The following is a 27247-nucleotide window of genomic DNA, read 5'->3' as shown; positions in this document are numbered from 1 at the left end:
AAATTTGTTCATGGACAGACAAGGTAACAACTTGTGCAACAGCAGTTATTCCCAGTATAGTACTGTTTAAACAGTATTGCTTTTTTGCACATCCTTGTCAGGGAACTCCATTAATTGCCTGAATGTACAATCACATTAAAGAGTGACTTTATGGTCGTTCAAACTTAAAGTTTGAACTTTTTTTTTTTTGGAAGTGTTTTAAAGTATCTTTTTAGTTGTGACAGCTCTTGATCCAAGGAATATCAGTGTGTATCAGCTACTGTAACATTTGTATTGTTTGAAAATATTAGAGCAAAACAGGCTTTTGAGTCGATCTAGAAGTACTCTTGAAGAATACAGGATTATAACCAAAATGAATACTAAATCAAGGTACATAAATGGCTGTCATCAAATTCTCAGAAATATTTTAATCCAATTAAATCGTATGGAAACTAAAATCAGAATAAGAGAATCAGAATAATTGTGAATCAAAATCAAGATCATCAAGATCAGAAATGCATTAAGAGCTTGTGAATCAACTGGAATTATGAAATCTATATCAACAACATATGAAACATATGAGTGATCGTTTAAAAAATAAAAAATAAACGTACAAAGCCAAAGGTGCCATGACTCTAGGTGGCCCTTAAAAGAGTCTCTGGGGTGTAGTTGGCTCCTGCTGACACAAGAAAAAGAGAGGAAAAGAGGAAACATCAGAGAGATATTGCATATCTCAGGTGTGGGATGCTTGATCATATATATATCAAAACATCTCTTTAATTATTATTATATTAAAATATTTCTGTCAGCTGCAGTTAATCTAATGTCACATACTGTGTCTGATAGTTAAAACATACTTACAAAGCCAAAGATGCTCAGTGCTGTGGCTCCTAAAATAGCCTTTGGGGTGTAGTTAGCTCCTGTTGAAACAAGCAAAAGAGAGAAAAAGAAGAATCATTATTTTTCGTTAGTGATTATTGACTAATCACTATATGTTATGAACATGATAAATCACAGATCTAGAATGACTGCTAGATTGATCACTTACAAAATCAGTTCTTGAATTAATTGATTATAATTTTACTTGAATATATTTTTTTTTCCTCTGGTATAGGCACTGGCGTAAATGTTTCATTAACGAGAGAGAGCGCGTGCGACATATAGGCCTACCCATCTCGCACGCGTGAGAGAGTTTAATTTAATTGATATTGATAATGGTTTACGTTTTAAAAGTAAGAGAAAAGTACTTACCACAGGAAAACTCGCAGCTGACGTCTGGCGGTTCACTCAGAGGGGAAGTCCGTTTTGTGCACACCGGACACAAGCCTCAGTTTATATAACCTCTGCCAGGTTGTTGCGCGGGCTTTGCTTGCGAATAAAATTTACATTTTGTGGGGTGTAAGCAAAGTTTATATATTAAATTTTTTAATCATTTTAAAAATGCATTTATTTCACCACATTTGTGCTTACCCAGACATTATATTGAGAATGCAGATTCATGTTTTTCATCTGCAGAACAATTTACAGTAACACTACTGCTTTTGAGCAAACAGTAAAGTACCGCAAATTCCCATATACAGTAAATTACTGTAAATGGCATTAAAATACCCATAATTCAGTGCATATTACAGTAGTTAACCTTAAAACATATATATGGTAGTTTACTGGGCTTTTTTTGCGGTAAGTAACTGTAAAATTACAGCAAAGTCTAACAGTGTAGCCCAAGAGTCTGTGTTTGAAATATTTCTTCCAACAGTTCTTGTAACTGAGGTGAAGTGCATGGTTGTAGACATTCTCTCTCTGTTTTCTTGCCCCTTAAACTCTCTGTGCTCCCAGATACATCAGCAGTGACTTTAATTGCACTTCAGTTCAACGTAAAGATTTGACAACATAATATGCGCCTATGTCATTGATTTACTACTACTTCTTTTTTTTAAAGAGAGCTTAAAAATACTACAAACAGAACAGTGTAGAAAGGATTCTTTGAGTGCTGAGCTCCGTCGGGTGTTAAAGGGGTCATATGATGCGATTTCAAGTTTTCCTTTCTCTTTGGAGTGTTACAGCTGATTGTGCATAGATAAGATCCCTGATGTTGCAAAGACTAAAGTCTCAAAACCAAAGAGATATTCTTTATCAAAGTTAAGACTCTGTCACGCCCCCCTAAAACGCCTCGTTCTAACATGCAAGGAGGGGGCTTTGTAGAAAACGAAGCGTTTGAGAGAGGCGGGGCATAGAGGACCTACAATAATGTAGTATTTGAAAAATAATGTGTTTTTTGAACATTAAAGCATGTCAACATATTCTGTTACACCAAATACACAAAATAATGATCTTTAAAAAAGCATCATATGACCCCTTTAAATGATTAAATCTGTCCAGTGAGTTGGTCCAAAACAAGTGAGAACTGAAGCAAGAGGGCAGAATATCCCTGTCTCTCTTTCTCTCATCCCTTTTTTTTCATCTTAGACTCATCAGAGAAGAACAAAGCCTCCATTTATGTCCCCCGCCGAGGCACACACTGCTAATGCACCATTATGAGGCACTCGTCTCACCCCACTCACGTCCTTTTCCTGGGCTTTCAGGACTTTGCTGTAGCTCCGAGGACACTTTTTTTTCCTGTCTTTACCTGCACATTGCACCCCGACCCTTGTCTTTTATTTCTCCTGCTAATGTGTTCTCTCACGTTTTGCCCCCCTGCCTCTCACCTCTGCTTCTTCCTGGAGTTTTTGATGTGACTGCACAGGCTGCTGTTTCAATCACGGGAGAGGTTTTACAAATAAGGTAAATGAGTTAAAATTGCACACAGCCTGAAGGTAAGCAGCATGGTCGATGTTTCCAGGCGTGCTCTGACTTTATAAGTGTTCGAGGATGTTTTAAGCAGTGCTGAGGCAGTGCGACCATGCTAATGCTAACGACCTTCAGTCACTGTTACACATATAAATGCTGCATGATGGATGGACACGAAATGGCTTAGTGATTTGAGAAACGTTTAGAATCTGTTAGCTTAACCCTCAGTTGTGCATTCCCATACAGAAATATAGTGCTCCGGCAAACTTCCAGTGATAAATTTGTTCATTTTTCAAATGCAAATGAGCTTTGTGGTATATTGTTGCAACATAATATAACAAGTAAAACAGAATATTCAATGAGGGGGGAAAATGTAGGACAGTGTTTTATCCATTTGGAAATTACTGGATTGTGAAAAGTGGTCTCTTTATTATATTTCTATTTTTATGTTCATATAAATATATTTTAAAAAATTTGATTTTACCCTATATTTAATTACCTGTAGTAAATTTTGTTGCAAAGTGACGCTGAGCTTTAAAAGGTGATACATAAATTAAATATAGTCACATTTTATTAGTTTTATTTCATTTCTAGCAGAACAAATAATATATTTATATATTGCGTTTATATTTCAATGTCTTAAAATGATCAAAAGTCACAGTAAAGACATTCACATTATTACAAAAAATATTTAAAATAAATCAAATAAAAGAATAATGTGACTGAAGATGAGTAATAGCTGCTGAAAGTTCAATATAAGTATAGTAAAATAGAAAAATTCTTTTAAATTGTAATAATATTTCATAATATTAGAGTAATGATCTTTACATGGAAATTTTTAATTTATTTGTGATTCATATCTTGCAGTTCAATTAATCAAGAAGTGGGTCTTGTAATCTGAGCAAAAGTGACGGGAACTGCAACAGACAATGCAGAGTCGCTCTCTTGTTTTGCTGCGGTTTCAATAGTGACCGTTTGCAAAGAGCTTGATTGACAGGCGATCTGACCAATCAGAACGCGGATATCATGTGCCGCCGCTGCTATCCGCCATCTTGGCCGGTCTCCATAGAAATCCATGTTAAAATGGGGTAAAAAAGATTGACTGAATTGAAACTTTTTCAATATAACTAAAATTTCGGGTCTGTATATGCACGTGCGCTCATCTGGAGCTGTATATGCACATGTGCGCTCATCTGTTTTCAGTGCCGCTAACCTCTAGTCGCTTCATGTCATTTTCCCACTCATCAAACCATGACAGGTCCTTTACTGCAAAAAGACGGTCACTGCGACACTGTAAAGTGATGAAACTATGGCGCCATGTGCTTTTTTTTTAAAACCATTTTCATAGGTTTCACGTTATATTGTTGGCTCGGAAAATATGTAAATACGCATGCCAAATAGCTGCAGCTGTATCCCTTCAAGCCTTAACCACAAATCAGACAGGAGAGTAGATTAACTTCGGTGGATTTAAACTTGAAAAATGGTGTGTTCCGCGGTTGAAATAAAATACTTTCTGATGTTTATTCATGTTAATTTCGTGCTTTACGTAAATATGAAAAGACGATCGGTTCACGTGTTTGAACTGAGGCAATACAGTGATCTGTCACGACACATTAAAGAGCCACAAAATTATATTTATTGTTTGAATTTCTTTAAAAATGACAAAATTTGAAATCTGAGAGTCCTGAGATCTTGTTTCATATCAGAAGTAACGTTGTCAGTTTCCTCTTTGCTCTGCGATGTATTTTTCACTGCATGAGAACATGAAGTGTAGTATGAGAGCGGCATTGTTTGTCGGGGATAGCAACAGTAACTAAGGAGGGCAGGTCTTTGCGAACGGTCAATTGACATTTCTTTTTTCATTATGATATGATGCATCACAACATATTAAATTGAATCATAACGTATCATTATGGGTACAGATATCCCTGACATCCTTGTTTTCATTTGCGTCAAATTAAACAAGTAATCTACTCTGACTAAGGTTCATAGAGGCTGCTTCCTCTCAGGTTACTTGACAACTCGCTGCTTGATAAATCGAGTTCTCCATGTTACATTAGTGCAGAGCCATTTCTCACCTCCCAGGGCATTAAAAACGGCCCTCACCCTCAGGCTAAAGTGCTCCCTCACCAAACAGAGCTTCAGCGCCCACTTTTAACCTGCCAAGTGTGTGAGATACACACAGCCTCCGTGTCTCTCACAGCGTTCTTTATCTCTCCCGTGGTGGGAAAGGTACTCGGCAGAAGAGCGTGCTGATAATTTCAACCACCATGACTGAAGGAATTTGTTTCACTGAGTTTCTGTCCTCAAGTTTGCTGCTTCAATCTCGAAGGCATTGTCAGGCGGTTCAGTTAACTGCCTCGTTTATGCTTGAAAGCGAATGGGAGCACATGTAAAAGCGATTACTAATTTACAACATCTGAAAAATTGAGGATGCGACTGTCGAGTTTGCTTTTATCGCCTCCACGCCATTGGTCAGTTGTCGAACATGCTTGCACTTCAGCGACAACAGCATTCACACGGGGAAGGCACTCGTGATGCTTTTTGATTTGCCGTGTGGCGCCCATCAATTTATCAGTGCCGGGTGTGATTCCGTATTCACGAGGAGATTGCTTTGGATATTCCAATAACAGCGAAGGAAATGTCAGCCGCTTCTTCCTCGTCATCTCTGCAGGCATCACTTTGTACCCTTATCGCAGATTGATGGGCAAACAGCCTCTCCTCTCAGTGTTGTCAATCAGAAGAAACTATACAGATTCGTCACCACAGTCACGCAGCTGGACTCCGTGTCTGCACACAAATGTCAGTAGTCAGTCTTCTGTGTTTTATCAAAGTCATAGTGTGGCCCTCAAGGGACCAAGATGGCAGGGTGTTTGTGCCCCCTAGAGGAACCTGTTGGCATGACAAAATTGTTGCCATATCAAAATATGCTGTACTATAGGGCCCTATGAAATCAGTTTTATTTTTCCAAAATTTTGTTTTTCTGGAGTCCATTTTAATGGTTAAATTAAATTGTATTAATCAAACGCATGTCTAATTAATTAAAATCATGAAACTCATACAATTTAACATCAGTTTATTAAAAGTCTTACAAAAACAACATGTTTAGGGCCCTATGAAATGTTTTATTTTTTTCTAACCTTCTGTTTTATTTTGATCAAATTCGGTTTTAGCATGTCTAATTATTTGAATGCGTAAAAACAATTTAATTTATTACAATTTATTTTTACAATACCCTTTTGATCATTTTAATTAATGAAAATTACACTAACTTTATTTTTTGGGAAACAAAAGGGGATTTACTATTAAAATTAAAACATGGAAGAAATATTGTGTGATTCCTTAAAAAAATAAAGTTTTAATAATTATAGCAGTAATAGTAGTATTCTACTGAACTATAGTAATATATTTCTGGCACAATATCTTCAAGTTAAACCAAGCTTTTATTTTGACGGGTTGCCATAAAGAACTTTACATTTCTGTGTGTATATGAAATGGCGATGGTTTTTCTCAAATGAAACCGTAAAATGTGCAATTCTGGAGATTTTGTTCATGTGTTTATGTCCTCATTTAGTGAGATGGCAGACACTGAAAACACTGAGCATCATGTGCGCTTCAGTACGTGTGTAGTAAAAGAAACCGCGCATCTGCGCCATTCATTCACACAGAGACACGCATATTTTTGTGGCTTAATATTCACAGACACTAGTCCATTTTGCGTTTTGATTTAAGTGTAATAACCTACTGTTGATTAATTAATCTAAACTTTGACAAATTCCGTGACATTCCGTGTTATACAGTAAATTCCGTTTTCATGACTGGATTCCACAATTCTGTCATAGGGCCCTACTATTCTGCTGATTCTCTTGAATTTTTTCCAATAGGCAAGGTTAAACGTGTAAAAAAAAACATGTTAGATTCAATTCAAGTGAAGGAAGAGACGTTTGGAGAATTCACAAATCCAATCAAACCCAGAATCACCATCACCATCCCTCCTTATTAATTTTTAATGTCAATCTCCAGTTCCTACGGTTCCCTAAATGCCTATTAGATAGGAGCGGTGTAAATTCGAATGGCTTGAACTTTAGATTTCGCTATCTGTGCTGTATATAAGCCGAGACATCAGAGAAAGGGTTTTCACGTCACTGGGTTTGAGATCTAAGCAGCCAGTCCTATGTTTCTGGATGTGGTGTAGCGCTCTCTTCCCCCAGAGGTCTAGGAAGGAAGAACCTTCAAAGCTTTTGCAGTCTTCACATCCATTCCTTCAACTTTGCTCTATTTACGTACCCCATATGGTCCAGACCAGCGAGTAGAGTCAAGGCAGACCAGACATGTACACATATTGTCATTCAGCGGTTGGCGAGGCCGCACATAGTCAACACAATCGCCCTCCTCTAATGGCGGAAGGGAACTTATTTTGCGGACCTGTCAATGTAGAGGTTCAATAAACAAGTGTCTTAAAGGCTTTCAGATGGCTCGAATCTGCTTTTCAGATGGACTTTGACAGAAACGGTCATCAGGAGATGACTGGAAAATGCACTGAGCACTCAGCGAAATAATGTTTACTGGCTGACAGGCGCATGCTGTGTGGAAGGCTGTGTAAATATTTAGCTGAAGAAGTGAAATAGAATGAGAGGGAGAGGGTGAGTGTAGAAAGCTGAGATGATTCATTCAGACAGGTCTTTCCCTGTGTCTTTCTCACTCTCAATCGTATCACTCACTTCCTTTTTTTTGTATATTTTCTTCTTGCAGTTCTTCATTGTCTTGCTGATTATTCTGCTGGCTGAGCTGATTTTGCTCATTCTTTTCTTCGTCTACTCTGATAAGGTAAGCCTGTTCACCAGTTTTATACTGTGCAAATGATTTGACTGTATTTCCATACAAATCCCACTATCTAATCTCTAATTAGTGGCAGATTCTTCGGCTTTGATTTTGCCTGGCGGATGGGAAAATCCCATCAAATTGCACCTTATCCTAACCAGGCATGACGTAAATCAACAAACGATTGAAATCTGTTAGCAAATGAGTTGCAGAAGATTTTAGATTGTGTTGTATAGCCACGCCCACATGAAATCTCATTAGTCCAGAATCCTCATAGCTGTGTATTTAAACATCAGTTATTGATTCGGTAATGTATTTTCATTGTAGTGTATTCCCATGTATTCTTACATAACAAAAAAGATCCACCTTGAGCAAACATATACATTTTTTATGCATATTTTGTTGTTTCTGTCAACCATTTTTTGTAATATCCCCATAAAATTAGCATAAAACTATTTCGATGGAAATGCTCATCCCATTTCCCAAGCTTAATCAGGTCATCGAGTTCTTTAAAGAACAGCCGCCTCTCTTGTCTTGAGCAGCGCAGGTTAAGAGTTCATCACCAAAGGTCAGAGGTCACCCCACACAACAAGGCCTAATTCCGGCCAGTTGTCACCAAGTAATTGGCACTGAGCTCTTTCTCGGTCAATCCTTCCACCTGCCTCAACATTCAGGCTCTTTCTCATGGCCTTCGGGGCAGCGCACACACACACACAACTGGAAGCGATACTTTGCCAACTGGAATGTCTAAAACAGGGCAGTCTGACCTTTTGACACATTGCAGATCCTGGTGGATTACTACCCACCCTGAACACGCAGAGGTCCTGTTTCCTCTTTGATGAAGTCGTGAGTGTCACCAAACAGATGCTTCAGAGTGTGCACTGCACAGTCTCCTTTTCAAGGGCGCTTACCAAATGTACGGCTGGATGCTAGGAGGTGTTAAATCCCATCAAGGATTTCTGGGTGGTTCATTATTCACTCCGTTTGCCACGCTCTCTGTGGAAGCTAAAGTAATTCACTTACCCACAATCCATTTAGAGATTAGGATCTGCCTATCTCCAAGGTACGAGAACTGCCTAGTTGTCTTATCGGAGCGTGTAACTCACACTCAAGCGTGGACTGCAAACTGAGGCTGCGTTTTGGTGGCCACATTTTTTCAAGCGTAAGACTCGCTTGCTCTTGTCTGTATAAGTTTGTTTCTGCAGACACAAACTTTTTTCCATTGTGTGCTATATTGTGTGCAGACTCAAGGTTGTATCTTCATATAATGAAAGCTAGGCTGAAAGCAGTGTACCTATCATGTATTAGTCTTTAAAGACCACTCTGAGACCCCCAGCCATGTATTGATGTTGTTCGTACTACCGATATAAGATACCTATGTGACCTTTAACACAACGTGATGAGAGAGATATTTCAGAGAGAAGCGAGGGAAGATGAGATATAGAGATTTGTATCAACCACACAAAGCTGTGAGCTAGTCTCTTTCATTTCTCTACCGCATGAACTGGGCGGCAGGGGTACAGCCGTCACTCAAAACCTGCCGCTCCATCCGCACAGAATGGCGTGAGCCATCAGAGGAATCTTTAATTGACTCCATTATTTGATCTCCAAATCAGAAGGCATTCATTATCACATCTGAGGGAAAAAAGTCACACTGGCAGTGTATGAAAGCACACGTTTTCTGTACAAAAAACAAAGTTAAAGCCAAGCATTTTGCTCCGATAGTAATGGGCAGGATATTATAGAGCCAGAAAAATGTTGAATTAGAATTTTGTAAAATTTTTGACGTGACATTTAATAATTACAAATTTTTGAATGCGGAATTTTGAATTTACTATGTCTTGACAACTTGAGGCTGTAATTTTATAAGTGAGGATGCATTAAATTGACCACAAATGACAGCAAGACTTTTACATTCTTACAAGAAATGTTATTTTAAATAAATATTCATCAAAAAATCCTGAAAAAAGTAACACCGTTTCCACTAACATTTTAATCAGCACAAGCATTTTAAACTGTGATGATGATAAGAAATGTTTCTTGAGCACAAAATCAGCATATTATAATGATTTCTGGGTCATGTGACACTGAAGATTGGAGTAATACTTGCATGTATAAATTAATACTATGTATTTAATATCAATATGCCACAAAAAAACTAATTTGTTAAATGTCAAATGTACAAAATTAAAATCTATTTGTCATTGTTATAGCTTCATAATGTGAGACCTGTAGTTTCAGTTTTAATGTTTTGTGCCTTCCTCAATCTTTAACTCAGCAAGATGCTTCACTCCTGCAGATAAGTTGGCGAAACAGAGGTATAGTGGGTCTCCACCTCACTGAGCGTACATGAACGCTGTGGATTAAAGCACACACGTGGGGCCTGCAGTGACCCACCATCTGACTGCAGCAGGTGGCGAAGGCTAGGCACCAGATTAGAGCATCCGTCTTTACGCTCATGACCTCATTCCTGCGCGTGTGCCGCAGAACGGCGGCCAAATGAAGCCATATTAGCTGGTTTGAAAAGGGGGAAGCACAGTAGCGTGATTTTTCGGATAGGCTTACAGAGACCGATGAAGAGCATTACAGCGCACTTTCACCTCCTCAGCTGTGGCTACGGTTTCATCCGTAGATGACTCAGAGTTTTTAGCCTCTAATGTTGTGCCATTACATGGGCAAAAGCGACACAATTAGGGATGCTCTGAAAATGAGTAGCGACCCACGTGTGCAGGGAATGGATTGAGAGTGTCTTTGATACCAGGTAAAACTCCAAGTCCATTTTAAAGGTCCCCAAACTCATATCATAATTTAGTTGAACAAAACACTGGTCTTCATTGTATTTCCTGTTATTTTCAATTTACAAGGTGATTCTGGGAGAGTAAGGCTTGTGATCTCATGTGGCAGCATTATCGCGGTTGCTTGTTTGCTTGCTGATTTTAGCTCAGAATTAAACCAATTTACTCGCACTAAACAAATCAACAACGAATGTGCCAGTGTTAAAATGATTTACGTCAGGCTTGACTATATAAACAGTCATTTTCCACTTCATGAGTTTAAAGCAGCAAAAGTGTCTTGTAAACCACCTGAACAGGTGAGGCGGTCAGCCAGGGTTTTGAGGACTTCGGGCCAGGTTTCAAAGAACCTGACAGCGTGACAGTAGGACCCACGCTGTGCGTATCTTGCCAGCTCACAGCAAGGCCAGACTTTCCCTTGCTGATCAAGAGTCTGGCCCATCATCTGGGCTGGAAATTACCATCCCATGACAGGCACTTATGTCGGGCGGCTCTTACATGCGCTAATGGAACATTATTTCCAATGTGGAAATAGTTGTTAAAGAGATAGTTCATTCTAAAATGAAAATTCAGCCACTAGCTGTGTTTCCATTACCCTTCAAATTGCGCAAATTGAAATCGCGAATTGACAATTCGCCCAATGGAAACGCATCAATTTTGCAAAAACTAATATATCGCAAAAACGTTTTACGCTTGCATGAGATGGTTTTTCAGGCAATTCGAAAAAGGAATATTTCGCAAAACTGCAATGTGAACTTTTTCGCATGTACAAGTCACATGATCATTCTTTAATGTTTTATGACCTCCAAGAAACACCTCATACGTGGCTGCTCTCAAGCATAAAGGGCTTTCCTTGCCATTATTGCTTGGATAACCCCTTATTTACACTGCACATGTCTGCGGCACATTACGTCTACAATGTGGCTAACCGGAGCTGATCGCAGCCACTCTAGTCAATGCTTGCGTTTATACCAGCCGTGCTGCGACATGTTTCAGAAGCGGCTCTCCGCGCTCGTTCTCATATATGCCAACATCACCTTCAATTAAAAATAATGGCTAGTGTGGGGACTGCGATACAAGTAAACCTACCAACATCTGTCGTCATGACTTATCGCGAGAGGAAAAAATTACGTTTTAGTCGCATAACATGGGTGAATCGAAACGCCATCTTTTTGCAATCGTTTTTTTTCGACATTTATAAAATATCTCAAAAGATTTCCATGAATCTGTAATGGAAACACACATACTAACTCAGCCTCATGTTGTTACAAACCCATATTACAATTTTTTTCTTCCAGCATAGAGGAATTTTAAATGATGTATTGGTCTTTGTTTTCATGTAAAATTCATATAAATGAGCGTGCAAAAGGATATGAAAATAGCACAAGTTGTCTATATGCACACTTTGTCAAGTCTTCTGAAGTCAGTTTAAGCTATTAGCTGATAATCTTCCCACCATATGGCTGTTAACTGTTACTACAAGAAAATTTGAGTTTGATTAAAAAACAAATCAGTCAGATCTGTTTTGTGTACTGGATTGACTGATTCATTGAAATGATCCAACTCACTATTCTCATGAACTTATGAATTCCTATTAGGAGAGCTAAGCAATGAAAAACAGCTTAATTTTGGTTTGTTCATCACATCAAGATTTTGTATGACTTCAGAAGACTATATTGTCATAGGGGACCAGTTTTGTTTTTTGACATTTTGAAGCTTGACAGCCCTCGTACACTTTTAAATAGAATTGAAAAGAGTGTCCAAAAAGCTCCTTCAAGGAGAGCTAACCAATGAATAATAACTTAATTGTGGTCTGTTCTTTGATGTTGAAAAGAGTGGCCAGATTTGACCTTTTGAGTTTCATTGAAAAAACCATGTAGTTGAGAAACGACTTGAGCAAATAAACAAAAACCTTTTCCTTTTTAAATTGAATTATCCCTTTTAAGTTAGGATTTAAGGGTGTGTGTTTACAGACTGTAAATTGCTCAAAACATTTTTGTTGGCCTAGTGGAGGTGATGGACGAATCTTCTGTCTGACCTCATCTTCCTCTACTCTCTTTAGTAAACAGCAGGCTTTCCTCAACACACACATTGTGCTGACACATCTCCAGAAACCCAAGCCTCCAGGGCAGCAATATGACAAACCTGTCCACAATCTGGAGACTCAAACACACACAAGACTTGAAGAAAAGCACAGTTTCCTCTCTACATCACCATTCACTCTCGTTTCCGCTCCCAGTTCACCCCAAGAATTGTTGGTATAGATAATGATGTCATCTATTAGCTACATCTAACATCTGATCCTAAGGTCAAACCCTCCAAATTCCCAAACAAACATCTTTACATTCACATGTTGCCTGAGAACATAGGAAACTAACGAGATAAATGATTACAAATCAAACACCAAGAGCCACTAGGTCATTCTCGATCCAGATGCTTGCGCGGGCTGAAATGACTTTGGACCGTGCATTCATGAGACTGGATCCAACTGGACAGACATTATTTAAACACAATCCAAGGCCAGGTATACAAACTCCTAATGAGCTATGCATTAGCAACAAGCAGCCACAGGCCATGGGAAACATATGCTCCTTTCACTTTTTGAGAAATAGTGTAGTATGTAATAGTGGATTTACAGGGAATGATACACTGATTGTTATACAAGAAAATACTATTTCAGTCTTTCAACTTCAGAATTTCACGTTTAATTCAGCATGTTACTTTTAACATTTGAAATGTAACTATTTCTGAGTGAAAATAGTTTCTACGCCATTTCTAGTTGTACTTTTCAAACCATTGAACTATTAATTTGGCCCCAGTTGTGCGGCAGATTATTCTATTCATATCCCAAAAAGGATACAATACTGCTAAACATTTGGGCTGCAGTTCATCCATCTTGATTTAGATTGACAGTCCTGTCTGGACTTCTTTACAGTAACCTTTCATTCACACTGGCACTCTTCCCATGAACTCATTGTCTGGGAGAAGAACTAATTAACTTTCTGCATAATATGACACTTCTAACAGTATGTTTCATTAGCATAGCTAGTCCCTTAGGGCTTGCAAGATGGCGACTGTGGCAGAATATGAGCAGAGCACCACCTTACCAATACTTTTCATTTCAGTGACAGGATATTTATCACTGCAGATAGTGCTTGCCTCTGAGGATAGGACAGCTTCCCTTTTGTTGTCAGAAAACAGAGTTGTTTTGGAGTCCTCCACAGAGTCCGCCCTGTTTGTGGGTTTTTGGATGAGAAGAAAGATGACTAGATTATTTGACATGACTGCTGCATTTCAACCATGACTTTCAATAACTTTTCCAGAGGTTTGTGATTACTAGGGCTGCCCTCGACTAAGGATTTTTCTGGTCGACTAGTAGTCGTTCATTTTAAGCATTAGTCGACTAATCGCACGTTTATTAATAAACTATTTAAATCATTATAATGAGCCTTTAATTGCCTACATAGCCTAAGCAGCGCTCAAGCACAAGCATAAAGCTTGCCACAGCGCACCGGCAGAAGTAGCCAAATGATTATGAATGTGTCAGGGAAAAACAGTAAGGAGACTGCATTAACATTTTAATAATTTGGTAAACTAGTGTTTGCTTTGTTCTCAGTTTAAGAGATAAAGTCGGAGACACTGACTCGTCGCCGCTGTAGTGGATGCGCCTGTATATGTTTCATACGGATTACATAATCTAAGAATATTTGTTTTCCATTTGAATTGGTTCATTTGAAAGTAGACATTTCACTCTCTCTCTATATATTTGTAATGTCTGTAAGGCAAAGATATACACAGAGTTTCGCGCTCAAGTTCACAGACCGAGACGGCTGAAAGCGCATCCTGTTTGCTTTCATTATTTTACAAAAGCGCATTTTGTTGTTATTGTGAGTGCACACAAATAAACATAGTCTTTACAGATTTGAAAGATGTATTGCTCTTATCTGTTACTGTGCCGCACATTATTGACAATATTGAGCTGAAGCTTGACTTTGCAAATTTAAAATCGCAAATCAAATCGCCATCGCAATATCTGTCAAAAAAAAATCGCAATTTGATATTTTCCCCCAAATCGCATAGCCCTAATCTGTATGACCAAAAATTACGGAGTAGCCTATTTTAAAAGCAAGTGAGCGCACTGGCGCCTCCATCTGTCCTGCAGTGAGCGCAACTGATGTTTTTTTTTTGTTTTTTTAAATGCGACTAAGCGACTAATAAAATTTTGGTCGACCAAGCCTCTTCTGGTCGACTAACGATTAGTCGACTATTAGGGGGCAGCCCTAGTGATTACTAGATTTTTTGTTTTTTAAATGTGGGCATGCGTTACAGGCTATTGGTAAGATGTTTTCTCATTGCTTAACCTCATATCATTCAAAAGTGTTTTTTTTTTTTTGTGCTGCATTTATTTGATTAAAAATACGGTAAAAACGGTAATATTGTGAAATTATTACAATTTAAAATATCTGTCTATTTTAATATATTTACAATGTAATTTATTCCTGTGGTGGAAGATATCTAGATTTTCAGCAGTCTTCGGTGTCACATGATCCTTCAGAAATCATTCTACTATGCTGATCTGCTGCTTTGGAAACATTTTTATCAATGTTGAAAACCATTTAAAGGCCGCTTAAAATTTTTGTGGAAACAGTATTTTTTTTCATAATTATTTAATGAATTGACATTTCAAAAGAACAGTATTTATATGAAATGTGTATTTTTTTATAACTATTTGAATGTCTTTTTACTGTCACTTTTTATTAATATAATGCATTGTTGCTTAACAAAAGCATAAATTTCTCTACTGCGCACAAACCTTTGAAGTATTCAATTAGCATTTTAGACAAGAAAATTAATACTTGCCTAAAAAATAAAATGCAGTTTTCTAGGAATCCTACTCAGCTCATGGCATTAGAGAGGCTTAGTCGGACATGTAACATCCCTCCATTAGACATGCTATTTTGCTGTTTGAACAGGATGAACAGAATTGCGTGACTTTTTCAGCCACAAGCTGATTAAGAATTTATTGTAAGTCTGAGCTTAATTGTAATTGGACCGTGTGGGATATGGGAGTCTCGTGTGCTGGGTAATTGGGACGCATTTCTTTAGGTATGAAAGATCAGCCATTACCAAACAGTTCTGATCATCATGTGTTCCAAGCAGGACGTGAAAGGAGTGATGTCACCGTGTACCCTGATGGAGTTGAGAGTGTGCTTTGATGTATTCTTGTATAATGAGATTTTTCTGTAAAGAAGGGATGATGGTGTTTATTCACCTTTCGTTTTATTCTCTCCATTCTGAAACGTGGCTACTCACACAGCGTACCCACCAGTACAAAAATATCTGGCACTAATGAGTGCACACTCCAGCGAGAGACATATGCCTTCTACCAGCTTTTTAATATCTTGTCTTGACTTAGTATTATTGCTGCCGTTCTGCATCATTGGCTGAATTTATTTCATCATGGCATGACTGGAAAGAATGTAAAAAACATTTCACATGATGGAGGTCTCCAGAGGACATTTTAGGCCAATTTCAACATATATTTGAAAGATTATCTGAATTAAAATTTCATACTGTTCATTCAATAATTTCCCTCAGCATTCAAAGAAGTTTCACAGCATGAATGTTTCAATTTGTTATATTATTAGTGCTGTTTGCTAAGGCAAGCATTACTATCACTCATACTTGTACCTCACCCTGCACTTTTTCAGTTATGCATTTAGAAGACACTTTTATCCAAAACGTGCATTTAAAATGTATCTATATATATCTATATATATATCTATAGCTTTTTTATTTATCTAATTAATTTTAACCAGTATGTTCCCTGTGAGTGATTTAATTCATTATTTTTGCCTGTAAGATGAAAAAATTGGCAAAAAAATATCTCATAGACATGGTCCCAAACCATATATAGGAATTTTTAGGAATCTAGAATGTGATAGAAATCCCCAACATCCTAGCATCATGCACAGGAACCAGTCTTATTTTCTTCAGAAGTTCAGAGTCTTTCTGATGTGAGCAAAACAGTGAATGTTGTGATAATACAACAAATACAACAGCAATATGAAGTGTGACAATAAATCATAATGTTAAAGCTGTAAGTGCAGATATTATCTCTATATATCTTATTTATAGGTCTGTGTGAGAGACTATCATTCACTGAAATTCCAGGATATGGTGTTTTGTCTTTTCTCTAGGGTGAAATGATGTTAATGTAGTGTGCGTCTGTATCAGGACCGCCGCTCTGTCAAACTCTAATCACCTTGCACTTCCGTCGCTCTGGGCCAGAGTGCACTGAACCACTAATGTGAGATCGTACACCTCATTAAAACTGCCAGCGAAATATTTATCTACCCCAGCCGAGGGGGAAATGATAGTGATTCCAGCATGTATATGAGTATGTTGTCTTCCAGCGTCAACGATAGCATGCTTTTTAACACTCTACTCACAGTCACATTCTCCAATGAATGATGCTAATTATATTAATTAGACGTAGTAGTCGAGAACCCGATGGCAGGTATTGACTAAACAGAGATGGCTTATTAGGATAGACAAGCGGGTAAATTTCTCTTAGGACTTGCGTATTGTTTTTCACTATTTGCAATAATAACATTTATACATATTATCCAAACTAATTGAATTAAAACTTTTTTAAGTTTTCAAACTATACAATTAATTGAAATTTAATATCTCAATTTGTGTGAGTGTGTTATTCTGTCATATATATGAAACTGTGTATATACATTTCTGTATAACCAATAAGTTATGAAATTATTGTTGACTTCATAGGCGGAGGGTGAACCAACTCCAGGGTAAGGCTAAAAGCAGCCAAATGTATTAAACATCATAAACTCGTCTTTTTAGGCAAGAACTAGACATGGGTGTCATGTAGGCTAAAAATTTTTTTTTAATGGGACTGAATTTGTATTTAACGTGCTTACAATTTAATAAAAACGTTAGAAATTGATAATTATATAACGTTTCCTTTCCACAGTTATTCAAACAGCGAATAAATTATATACAGAAAGTGACATCATCACTAACACTGATCTATCGCGAGTTTGAGCACTCTCAAAAAAAACAAAACTATCATTATAATCACTGAAGCTGTATACACTGTGAAATGAATCTCTTACTTATATTGTAGGTACATCTTGTTTATAATGAGAGAATTCGCAAGAGTCCAGAATTCAGTCAGCGAATGCGCGCGCACTCAACAAAACTGATCTGTTTCAATGATGACTCATCTGAACACCTCTGATTGGCCATTGCATTCCTAAGCTCAACAGAATTGTGTGTGATTGGTTAAAATGAGCAGCACTGTAAAAACGCCTAAAATGCACTACGGTGAATTGTGTGTGATTGGTTAAAATGAGCAACACTGTAAAAACGCCTAAAATGAAATACGGTGCAACATGAGCAGATCTTAATTTAATGCCGCAATCGACACTGTCTATTCATATTCACTTTGTTAGCCACAGACGTAATAGATTTAATTTATTTGTGTAGAAGGCTAAGCCTTCCCCAGCCTTACACACGCTCTGCCTATGGTTGACTTACACATTTATGAAACGTTTTTTTTTTTTTTTGGTCAAATCTATTTGTCAAAATGATCAAATGTAGTTTTGGTGGCCTGGTTGAAATTTTGTTATTCTCAAGATTGTTTGATATTGTATATTAATAAACTTATCCTTCTGTTCACAGGTCAGTGAGAATGCAAAGCAGGACCTGAAAGACGGTCTTGCTCTCTACAACACAGACAACAACATTGGGCTGAGAAATGCCTGGAATATCATCCAAGCTGAGGTACTCTTTGTGAAATTATGACTGTGTTGAGAATCATGAAAATGCTGTCACACACTAATATCTGGTTATTATTAAAAATGTATCATTGTCCCCCAGTGTGACAGTGGAAGTGTTGTGGCGTAACTGGTTACACAGATTGGCACGAGGCTCTGAAAGAAAAGGTGGTGCCTGACCGCTGCTGTCAAGAGCATTATCAGGAGTGTGGCCGCAACTCCACCAACATGTTCTGGACACGGGTGAGTGGACACCTGCACTTAAACCAATGATAATGTTGCCATCATTCCCCAGACCTTTAATTGCCTTGATGTGTGCAGTGAACTATACACATACTGCATTTCAAATGCACAACTTTCAATTGAATCATCCCAATTTTAAATACATTTGAATTGCCACTCTTAAATTCATTAAAGAACATTTCTGATTCTAGACAGGATCAAAGAAAAGACAGGAGGTAATAACTGAGAGGATTTCTCTTTTCTGTCCTTGAAAAGAGTTATTGTTAATAAATGAAAGGCAGTAAAAGCCATAGATTTAAGACATCTCTGTTGGTTGGAGCTCTAAGTGCATCTGTAAAGTGCCAGAGTCATGTATCTTTATGAATTCCTGCTCACCTTTGGACACCGGATGCATTCGTCTTCCCTTATGGGAGCTGATTTAACTTATGAAAACTCATTTTAATGTACTGAATGTTTAAATGAGATTGTAGCGAGGGCAATGGTCTCTTGAGGGAGTATTTTTTGTGCAATTGACAGAGCTGCAAATGATGTTACATGTCAGACTGTCTTTATCTGAAGCTTTTAGTTACCACAGAGGTACTAATGGAGTGTTTGCAGATGAGACATTTCCATTTAGTAAATTCTCAATGTTCTTTTCAAAAGCTCCTTTCATTAAAGCAGAACAAGCCATACTTGAAGTTTGCGAAGCTGCCACGAGAGAACATTTTGAGTAAAATTCACGATTTCCAATGCAGAAACCTTTGTGTTTTCTTCTAGGGAAGGAAATTACACAAGGACACATTGGTAGTCAAGTTAGTCTTAAACCGTAAGCCGTTTAATTGTTGAATTTGTCTTCTCCCCCAGAAGTTAAGCAGCTAACCAACAAAAGGTCTTAAATTGCTTTAAATTTTCAGAACAAGAGGAAATAGTCAAAAATTTTTACATAGAGGCTATGTGCACAGAAGAGTTTTGCCATATTGGTAGGTATTATATTGTATTACCGCCACAGTTTTTTTGCTGGAAATGGATTTCCTTTTCAATGCCTTAGTGTGAAAAGCAGCCCACAACACCGCCAACTCAAAGCTGGTTTGTCTTTTTTTCCGCATAGCCACATACAGTATATCGCTGAATGTGCTTTTTTTCAGTCACTGCGCGTTGAAAATGCAGCCGCAGCAGTCGCTCAAGCATGTGCTCAAAACCAATTCCACCACTGCTGGACTTCAGCTCATTTTCCCTGGATCAGAATTAACAACTAGCAAATTAGAAAGTGAAATGTGCTCAATCTGTTTGTGTTAGTGCTTTCGCCCAGATGATAAATCACATCTCGTGGCTCTTCCTGTCTTCCAGGGCTGCTATGAGAAGGTTGAAGAGTGGCTTGAAGATAATAAGCACCTACTCGGAACCATCGGCATGTGTATCTTGGTAGTTCAGGTAAGATTGTGCGCGCTGGTGTGTTTTGCCATCACTCAGCGTGTCAAATGCAATGGTGATAATGAGCGCGCCTGTCTCTGCTGAAACAGTGAAGCACATGTGTGGAGCGCCACAGTCAGCCCAGGAGAGAAAAGGTGAACCGCTCATTAGGGCTTGCTGATACTCGAATATATAGAAAGTGAACCTGTCGGCCCCACATGATGTTTTGCAGCAGTTCGTTATAGCCCTAGAAAGCCCATGAATTCAATGTATTTGATTATCAGCGCAGCCTGGTCTAGTGTGTACATTCTGCGTAGGCGCTTTGCATTAACGTCAGACAGATTTTTTTCCTAGAAACTAGGCAGAGACATGTTAAATATGGTCCATGCATCAACAGTAGTTTGACTATATATATATATATTTTGCCATGTTTGCCACTTTGTCACTTTTAAAGTTAGCAAACTGAATTGAGAGTATCTTTTAACAGTTTCACAGGTAGTCCAAGTCCATATCAGTCATTTATCACAAGCCAGAAATACAAAATGTGGTAAATAGTGAAAGAAGCCCATGTTGGATTAGGCAAAATGGTCTCTCAATTAATCCATGAGTTATTGTAAGCCTGTGTTCGGTAATTACAGTTTATTGAGGATAATAGTGCACAGGGGTCTTTACTAAGTACTTTTCTCAGTATGAGGTGACCACAGGCTTGTAAGCAAACACTTGCCACATAATCCTCCTCATGGGCTGAGCTGGGGCAAAATCACAAGTGATTTACTTAGATCTCATCCCGTAAAAGCCAGCCATAATCTGGTCTTTAGTTGCTAAACTGTGTGCTCTGTAAGTGTTTTGTAATTTTAAATTATCAGTGAGGCTTGCTAATGCAATACTTAGGGATTTGAACAAACCTCAAAGTACAATGGTACTTTGATATATTCCATTGTAATTTTAGATTAGCATTCATGTTCCATGAATGAAAATAAGATTCAAAAGTTTTTTTTTTTTTTTTTATTAATGAAATGAATCAAAACATAATAGTAAAGTCATTACAAATGCTGTTAATTTGAACTTTCTATTCATAAAAAAATCCTGGGAAAAAATGTATCAAGGTTTCTACAATAATCTTAAACAGCACAACTCTTTTTAACATTGGTAGTAATAAGAAATGTTTCTTGAGCACCAAATCAGTATATTTTGAATGATTTCTGAGGGATCATTTGACACTGAAAACTGGAGTAACAGCTAATCAAAGTTCAGCTTTGCCATCAGAGGAATAAATGGCATTTTAAATATATATAAAATAGAAAACAGTTACTGTAGATGGTAATATGTCACAGTATTGTTTTTATTGTAATTTGATCAAATAAATGCTGCATTGGTTATTATAAGAGACTTCTTTTAAAAACTTTTTTTTTTAATCTTGAATAGTAGCGCACATGGTCTAAAAGTATACCATGGTAGAACCATGTTACAGTGTCCAGGAAGCTTTATAAAGACTATGGTACTTTGTTAGTGTACTGTAATTCTTTCTCTTAAGAACGCATGGATTCTGAAGGAATCTTTTCCCTACGGGTTTCGACCACAGCGCATCTCTAGTTGTCAGACATTGCTAGGGGCCTAGACTTCACCTGTGGACTCACACTGAAGTCTGTGTGAGAGTCTGCCTAGATTTACAGTTCAGTTTCTGTGGGAATTGACAGTGTAAAGAAGCAGCAATGCGATACCTTTAAAGCTCAAAGATGTGAGAGAATCTGATTTAATCCACACACAGAGTCTGATAGTGCTTCCTGCTCATGTGATAAAAACTGCAGGTTCTGCAGCATTAAGATAATGACTGTGGAATGTCGACCACCGCTGTGCGTTTGATGGATCAGGATGGATCTAAAAATTAACTTCAAAGAGTCAGTATATTTGCAACACATTTCCGTTTACCTCCGTGACACTATGCTCCACATCACCAAACCTGTTTTTCTAAAAAATGAGGTCAATTTTCCAAAGTGGGTCTGTAATACCTGGAGAAAGCTATCCACTGGCAGCTGCTTGGCTGATGCATGCAGCCCTGGAAGTGTGGCCTGTTTGCTGCCACCTTTACTTACTGAACAAAAACCACAGAAAAATAAAAAAATACAACCCTTCAAATAAACTGGCCAATGGCTACCAAATGTATTATAATATAATGAAATAAAAAAGGACAAATATTTAAAAAATGCAAAGGGAAAAACATGTTTTAATAAAATGTTTTAAAAAAGAAAATAACTGCGATTTATGCATTGCTTTAAAAAACAGTTTGCATTAAGGTTAAATTTGTTACCATTAGTTAATGCATTAGGTATCATAAAGAACAATGTTTTACAGCATTTATTAACTTCAAGTAGTATAAATTAATGCTAATATATTATGAACAAACATGAATTAACGGAGACTTCCATATTTATAAAAAATGAAATTAACTCTTAATTAATAAATGCTGTTAGAAATATTGTTTTACATCAATGCAAATATTGTTTATTGTTACATCAATACAATATCTAATGCATTAAATAATAAATACACTAAATATTTGCTTTCCCATCAATCAAGAAAGCCGCTTTTTGCCAGCTGGTCACAATAGGGCCTTTCGCACCGCTTTAGTTCTCTACTTACGTCACGATTAGTACCAGTTGTGCTGGTTAGACCCTGCTCCGGAGTAGGAGCTAATTTGTTTCTCGAAAAAGGCAGTCCGGTACTAAAATCGCTCCCAGTTCCGGCGGTGCGAAAACGCCAAAAAGTGGGTAGTTCCACAATTAGTTCTGGTACTATGAAAAGGTTCCTGCGGTGCGAAAGGCCCTATTATGGTCTAGTCCCATCATCTACCAGCAGGGGATAACTGCATATGCCAACCAACCAACCAGTGACCCCTTGAATTTCCTAGTGTTTAATTAGGAATATTTCCAATGTTTTTTTCTCGATTAACCCAGGCCATCTGTGTTTGCTGACATATAGTTCATGTGTTGCACACTAACCTTTACATTTGGATTTTGTCATTCCAGCTCCTGGGAATGGCCTTTTCCATGACACTGTTCCATCAGATTCACAGAAGCGGGAAGAAGTATGATGCTTAACAAGGCCGTTTCTCAAGGGAGGAGCAGTGGTGCATTATGGGACAGACTCTGGAGGACAGCTCCTCCTCTTGTATCTAACTTTCACCACTGGCCAATCCCTCTTCCCATTAATTCCCCAGCTTATACCTTACCATCCTGTGGTAGACTTCAGCCATGGTCTGTCTCTTTTCCACTCTTTCTCCCCCATCTGCTCATCTGCCAAAGAGACCCAGGGACAGAGAGGAACGAGAGGACCGACTCTTGGCCAGAATCCTCCCCATGAGGCCTCTTGACTTTCTTCATCTCCTCTAGAACCTTTATTTTACGCTTGAACTAACTAACATTTGCAGGAAGGAGAATAATGACAAAAAACTGTGTGGCTTTACTAATACGTAAATCCTTCCACCCAACATATAGATGAGGCGAGAAGACATCAGACTGGAAACCTTCAGGGTGGATGAATTTGAAAAGCATCGCTCATCATCACCTCCATCTACAGTGTAAATGACAAACAGCTCCATTTTAGCATGATGTGGTTTTGTACGAGACAGAAAACTTGTCATTTCGGCTCAAGACTTTTTTTTGTTTGTTTTTATAAGTGACTTTGCCCCAACCCCATAATTGTCATTTTTGTGCACCTAAGGATTGGAAGAAACCGGTACAAAAAATTTAGCGAGGCATCACCAGGAATTTGAGTTTGTCTGTGTGTGTTGGAAATAAGCCTTTTCTTATGTTTAAAGGTTTGTGATTTGAGGACGCATCGAAACGTGTCGAGAGTTTCACTCTGATGAGAACCATCACAATCTAATGTCAGTATAATACATCAAACAGGGACTGTCTGATTAGCCAGCCATCCACGTTCATGCAAAAACATCCTCTTTGTTAACCACTAAAAGGTCATTTTAACCAGACTTCTACTGAAACTCTATGGCATAGACAATGAAGCAAAGTTTTTATAGAAGAAAAAGTGTAAGGTTACAAAAGTTGGTAAACTAGACGTGTATAAAAGGCAGAGCTTTGTGAGTTTGACCATTTCCCCATGTTTTGCTCATTGAATCCAAGTCTGTACCCAAAAAAAAAAAAGTTGAGAAAGAGCCTAAAGATACAGATTCCACCTAGTTCATGTTTGCACATTTCTTCTGGGATAGTAAAGTTTATGTTTTCGGAAGACTTGAAGAGTAAAATTTATTTACTCACCTTCATGTCGAATCTGTAGGACTTGCTTTCTTCCATTGACACAAAAGAAAATCGTTTGAAGAATGTGGCTCTATGCTATACAACAAAAGCAGACTTGATGCTTACAAACTCTAAAAAGGAGGGGGAAAATACTGCAATAATATGGCATATGACTTAGACTGGTGCTCTACAGTTTTTCAAGTTTTCTTCACTTCAAAACATACTTGCTGAGGAAATGACTCTCATTTGTGCATATGCATATTCAAACTCGGTGTATGTTACATACTTGTTGAGTGTCTTACTTTTAATATGTAAATGTGCTGAGCTGCAAGACGGTTTAAACGTGGTAATTTTATAGAACTTTATGATTAATGGGCGTTCTAATTTTGCAAAAATGTTCTGACCTTTCTGACAAGTTCTGTGGGCACATATTACATGTGGGCCAGATAATGACTTAAATTGGTGGTCTGCTGTCCTTTTGTGTCCTTCGGAAGAAAATCACAGGGAACAGAGTGACATGAGGGGACAGAAATTGCCTTCAACTATTTCTTTAAAGTATCCCTAGCACACCTCAGCTTTATAGCCTGTGCTGTTTTTCTGTCTCTCTCGGCTCTTTTCTGTCTCCATCTGTCTTTTAGTTTCAAGCATCAGGCTGGAACGGTTACATTCCTGCTGTATGGGGTGATAACGCTTCTGTATCACACCCTGAAGGGACTTGCTTCAAAGCAAATGCATCTTGACGAGGAAGTTTTGAAGTGAGAGTGTGTTCACCAGCAGACAGTTTGTAGGGGTTTAAAATCACTGAGCAATAGATGAGGCGTGATGATGGCTGAGAGACAACCAGAGTGGGGTCATCTGATGGTCTCCTATCCAGACTGTCACTGAGACTATGTGCCGTCCCTTAAGAGCTCGGCGTGTGCGCGTTGTTAATGTGTGACCGAGAGGGACGTAATAGAGCACTTGAGATGGAGAGAGAAATAACACCACCTCTCATCCCATCAAACACTCACTGACACTCAAACACTATTTTAGAAAAATTGCTTTATATTAAGAAACAGTTGGGACCAGAAGCGACAGCTACTTCTAACGTTCATTCTGTGTTGAAATGGAGGGGAATGAGAGCTTCTGCTCTGGGTGAGTGTAGGAACTCTGTCACTGAGTGAACAGTGCTGCTATAAGAGCCACCTGTGGTTATTACGATAGTGGAAAAAGTAAAAGACTGAGAAACTGCAGACTCAATTCACTCACACTCTGCCTGCAAGCATTTAAAGTCAACATGAAGCCAAAATTGACCCCATTTACTTTTTTTTTTATATATATATAAAATAACCCCAGTTTAGGTTACTATATTAGGTTATGCTGCCATTCTTACATTTTACCAATAGAAAAAGCGTTCATTTAATGTTGGTTAACTTCTAAATGTTACAAATAATAATAGATTTGAAAAAGGTGCATTACTGTTGGTGTACATTCTGTCCAAACCTACATTTGATTTAATCAATGAACATATTGTTTTACTCATAAATGTGTCACATTATAGATGTAAAATGGGTTGTCAAGGGTGTTTCACATTGGCTTTAAGGGATTTGTGTTATGAGGCATTTGTATCAGGAGGACTGGAATCTACAGCATTTTTCAATCAATTCCGCATGTTCACCATCGCTAGCAAACAGAAACAATTTTGCATATTAGAAAATTTTCTTGCATTATTACCATCATAAATGAAAATGTTTTTCTGTGTTACGCCTGGTGGTCTGGCTTCAAACCCATTTTTGCTTCAAGAACACCATGGAGTTAGTCAATACTAGCTCTGATTAGGTTTGCACTGATGCGCTCCATCTGCTCAGTGTCTTTAACCCCGCCGCACTACACTTCAATGATGTGTCCCGACCCTCTTATCTGACTGATTTACAAACTTTGGCCGCAAAATTGCATCCTGTGAACTAATCCCATGTGTAAGCTTTCCAAGGTTAGGAATTGTTTAAGAGTTTGGAAAGTTTTTTTTGGTCCTTGTTCCAATGTTTTAAATTTTTGAAAGATGTCCTTAAACCCATGTCTCACTGTTATTCTTCTTTTTTTTTTTTTTTTAAGTATATACAATACCCATTTTTCCTTTATATTTTTCCACTGTTATAGGCTACATTGTGTATTTAAATCTGAAATAGTCAGATGTTGAGTTGTTAGTGTTGAATGACACGGTATCATGTTGAACAACCAACAAGAGTTTGGCATTAGCAATTTTAATTTTTACTGCTATTCTTTTTTTATGTTTTGCAATGCATTTGTTTCAGGCTTAATGCACGTAAACATTTCACTACGAATCATCTCATAAACCGTTGCAAATGTGTATGACATCTGAGGCATATCTGTTTAATATGCAACGAAGATATTGCTTTTTGCTAACTGTCTAAATATGTCTGTCAAGTATCTAAAGGTGCAAGAGAATCTCAGTGCTTGATACTCCAACACAAGTGTTGTAATGTCATTTTTTAGTTGTTATTTTTTGTACAATGTTCATTGTATGTTGTAATTTGTTTTGTATCATATATTTTGTCACGTATTGATTTTAAGGGTGTGCTAAGCATAGATAAGATTTTGCATTATAAAACATTTTTTCTTTCATTTCCTAATCTCAGATTAGAATTAATTTATGTTGGATTTTCATCTGTGGATACTATCATGAAGCACATGCAAATTAATAATCACATTATAGTTTGTAGCAATTGTAAAGTAAAAGTTCATTATTAATTGGCCAAATACTAATGAATTTTTCAGAAAGGTATGGTCCCTATATTTCTATCATATTGAAGATGGCCCAGAAACATTGTCTCCAGCTTGCACACCCATGCCATCTGATTGTATATTTTGGGAATTTTTTTCAACAGTCATTGAAACAAATTTTGTACCCATTTATTGTGTTTTAATGTTTCATTTTTATTTTGTTTTTGTACTTATTAATTCAATAATTAAGTTGTAGATCTGAATGAAATGTTGGCATTTGTTGGTACTGAATTCTGATATTTTAAAGGGGTCATATGATGCGATTTCAAGTTGCAAAGACTAAAGTCTCAAAACCAAAGAGATATTCTTTATCAAAGTTAAGACTCTGCCACGCCCCCTAAAACGGCTCGTTCTAACACGCCCCCACATATCTAGGTCACTATGTGGGAATATTTGCATA

General features: G+C 37.7%; 1 protein-coding gene across 1 annotated transcript; it reads left to right on the top strand.

Moving 5' to 3' along the window:
* Positions 1 to 2513: 2513 nt before the first annotated feature.
* LOC107722451 (tetraspanin-9-like) lies at positions 2514 to 26935 on the top strand. Its single transcript, XM_016530807.1, has 6 exons — positions 2514 to 2570; positions 7519 to 7593; positions 18087 to 18188; positions 18293 to 18424; positions 19751 to 19834; positions 22840 to 26935. Exons 1-6 carry the CDS (start codon positions 2514 to 2516, stop codon positions 22909 to 22911), a joined length of 522 nt encoding a protein of 173 aa, XP_016386293.1. The 3' UTR covers positions 22912 to 26935.
* The last annotated feature ends 312 nt before the right edge of the window (positions 26936 to 27247 follow it).

The sequence above is a fragment of the Sinocyclocheilus rhinocerous genome, unplaced genomic scaffold (assembly GCF_001515625.1).
Source record: "Sinocyclocheilus rhinocerous isolate Xijiao unplaced genomic scaffold, SAMN03320098_v1.1 scaffold604, whole genome shotgun sequence".
Classification (NCBI taxonomy): Eukaryota; Metazoa; Chordata; class Actinopteri; order Cypriniformes; family Cyprinidae; genus Sinocyclocheilus; species Sinocyclocheilus rhinocerous.
Note: the sequence above shows the minus strand (reverse complement) of the source record. Positions and strands in the feature narration are given on the sequence as shown.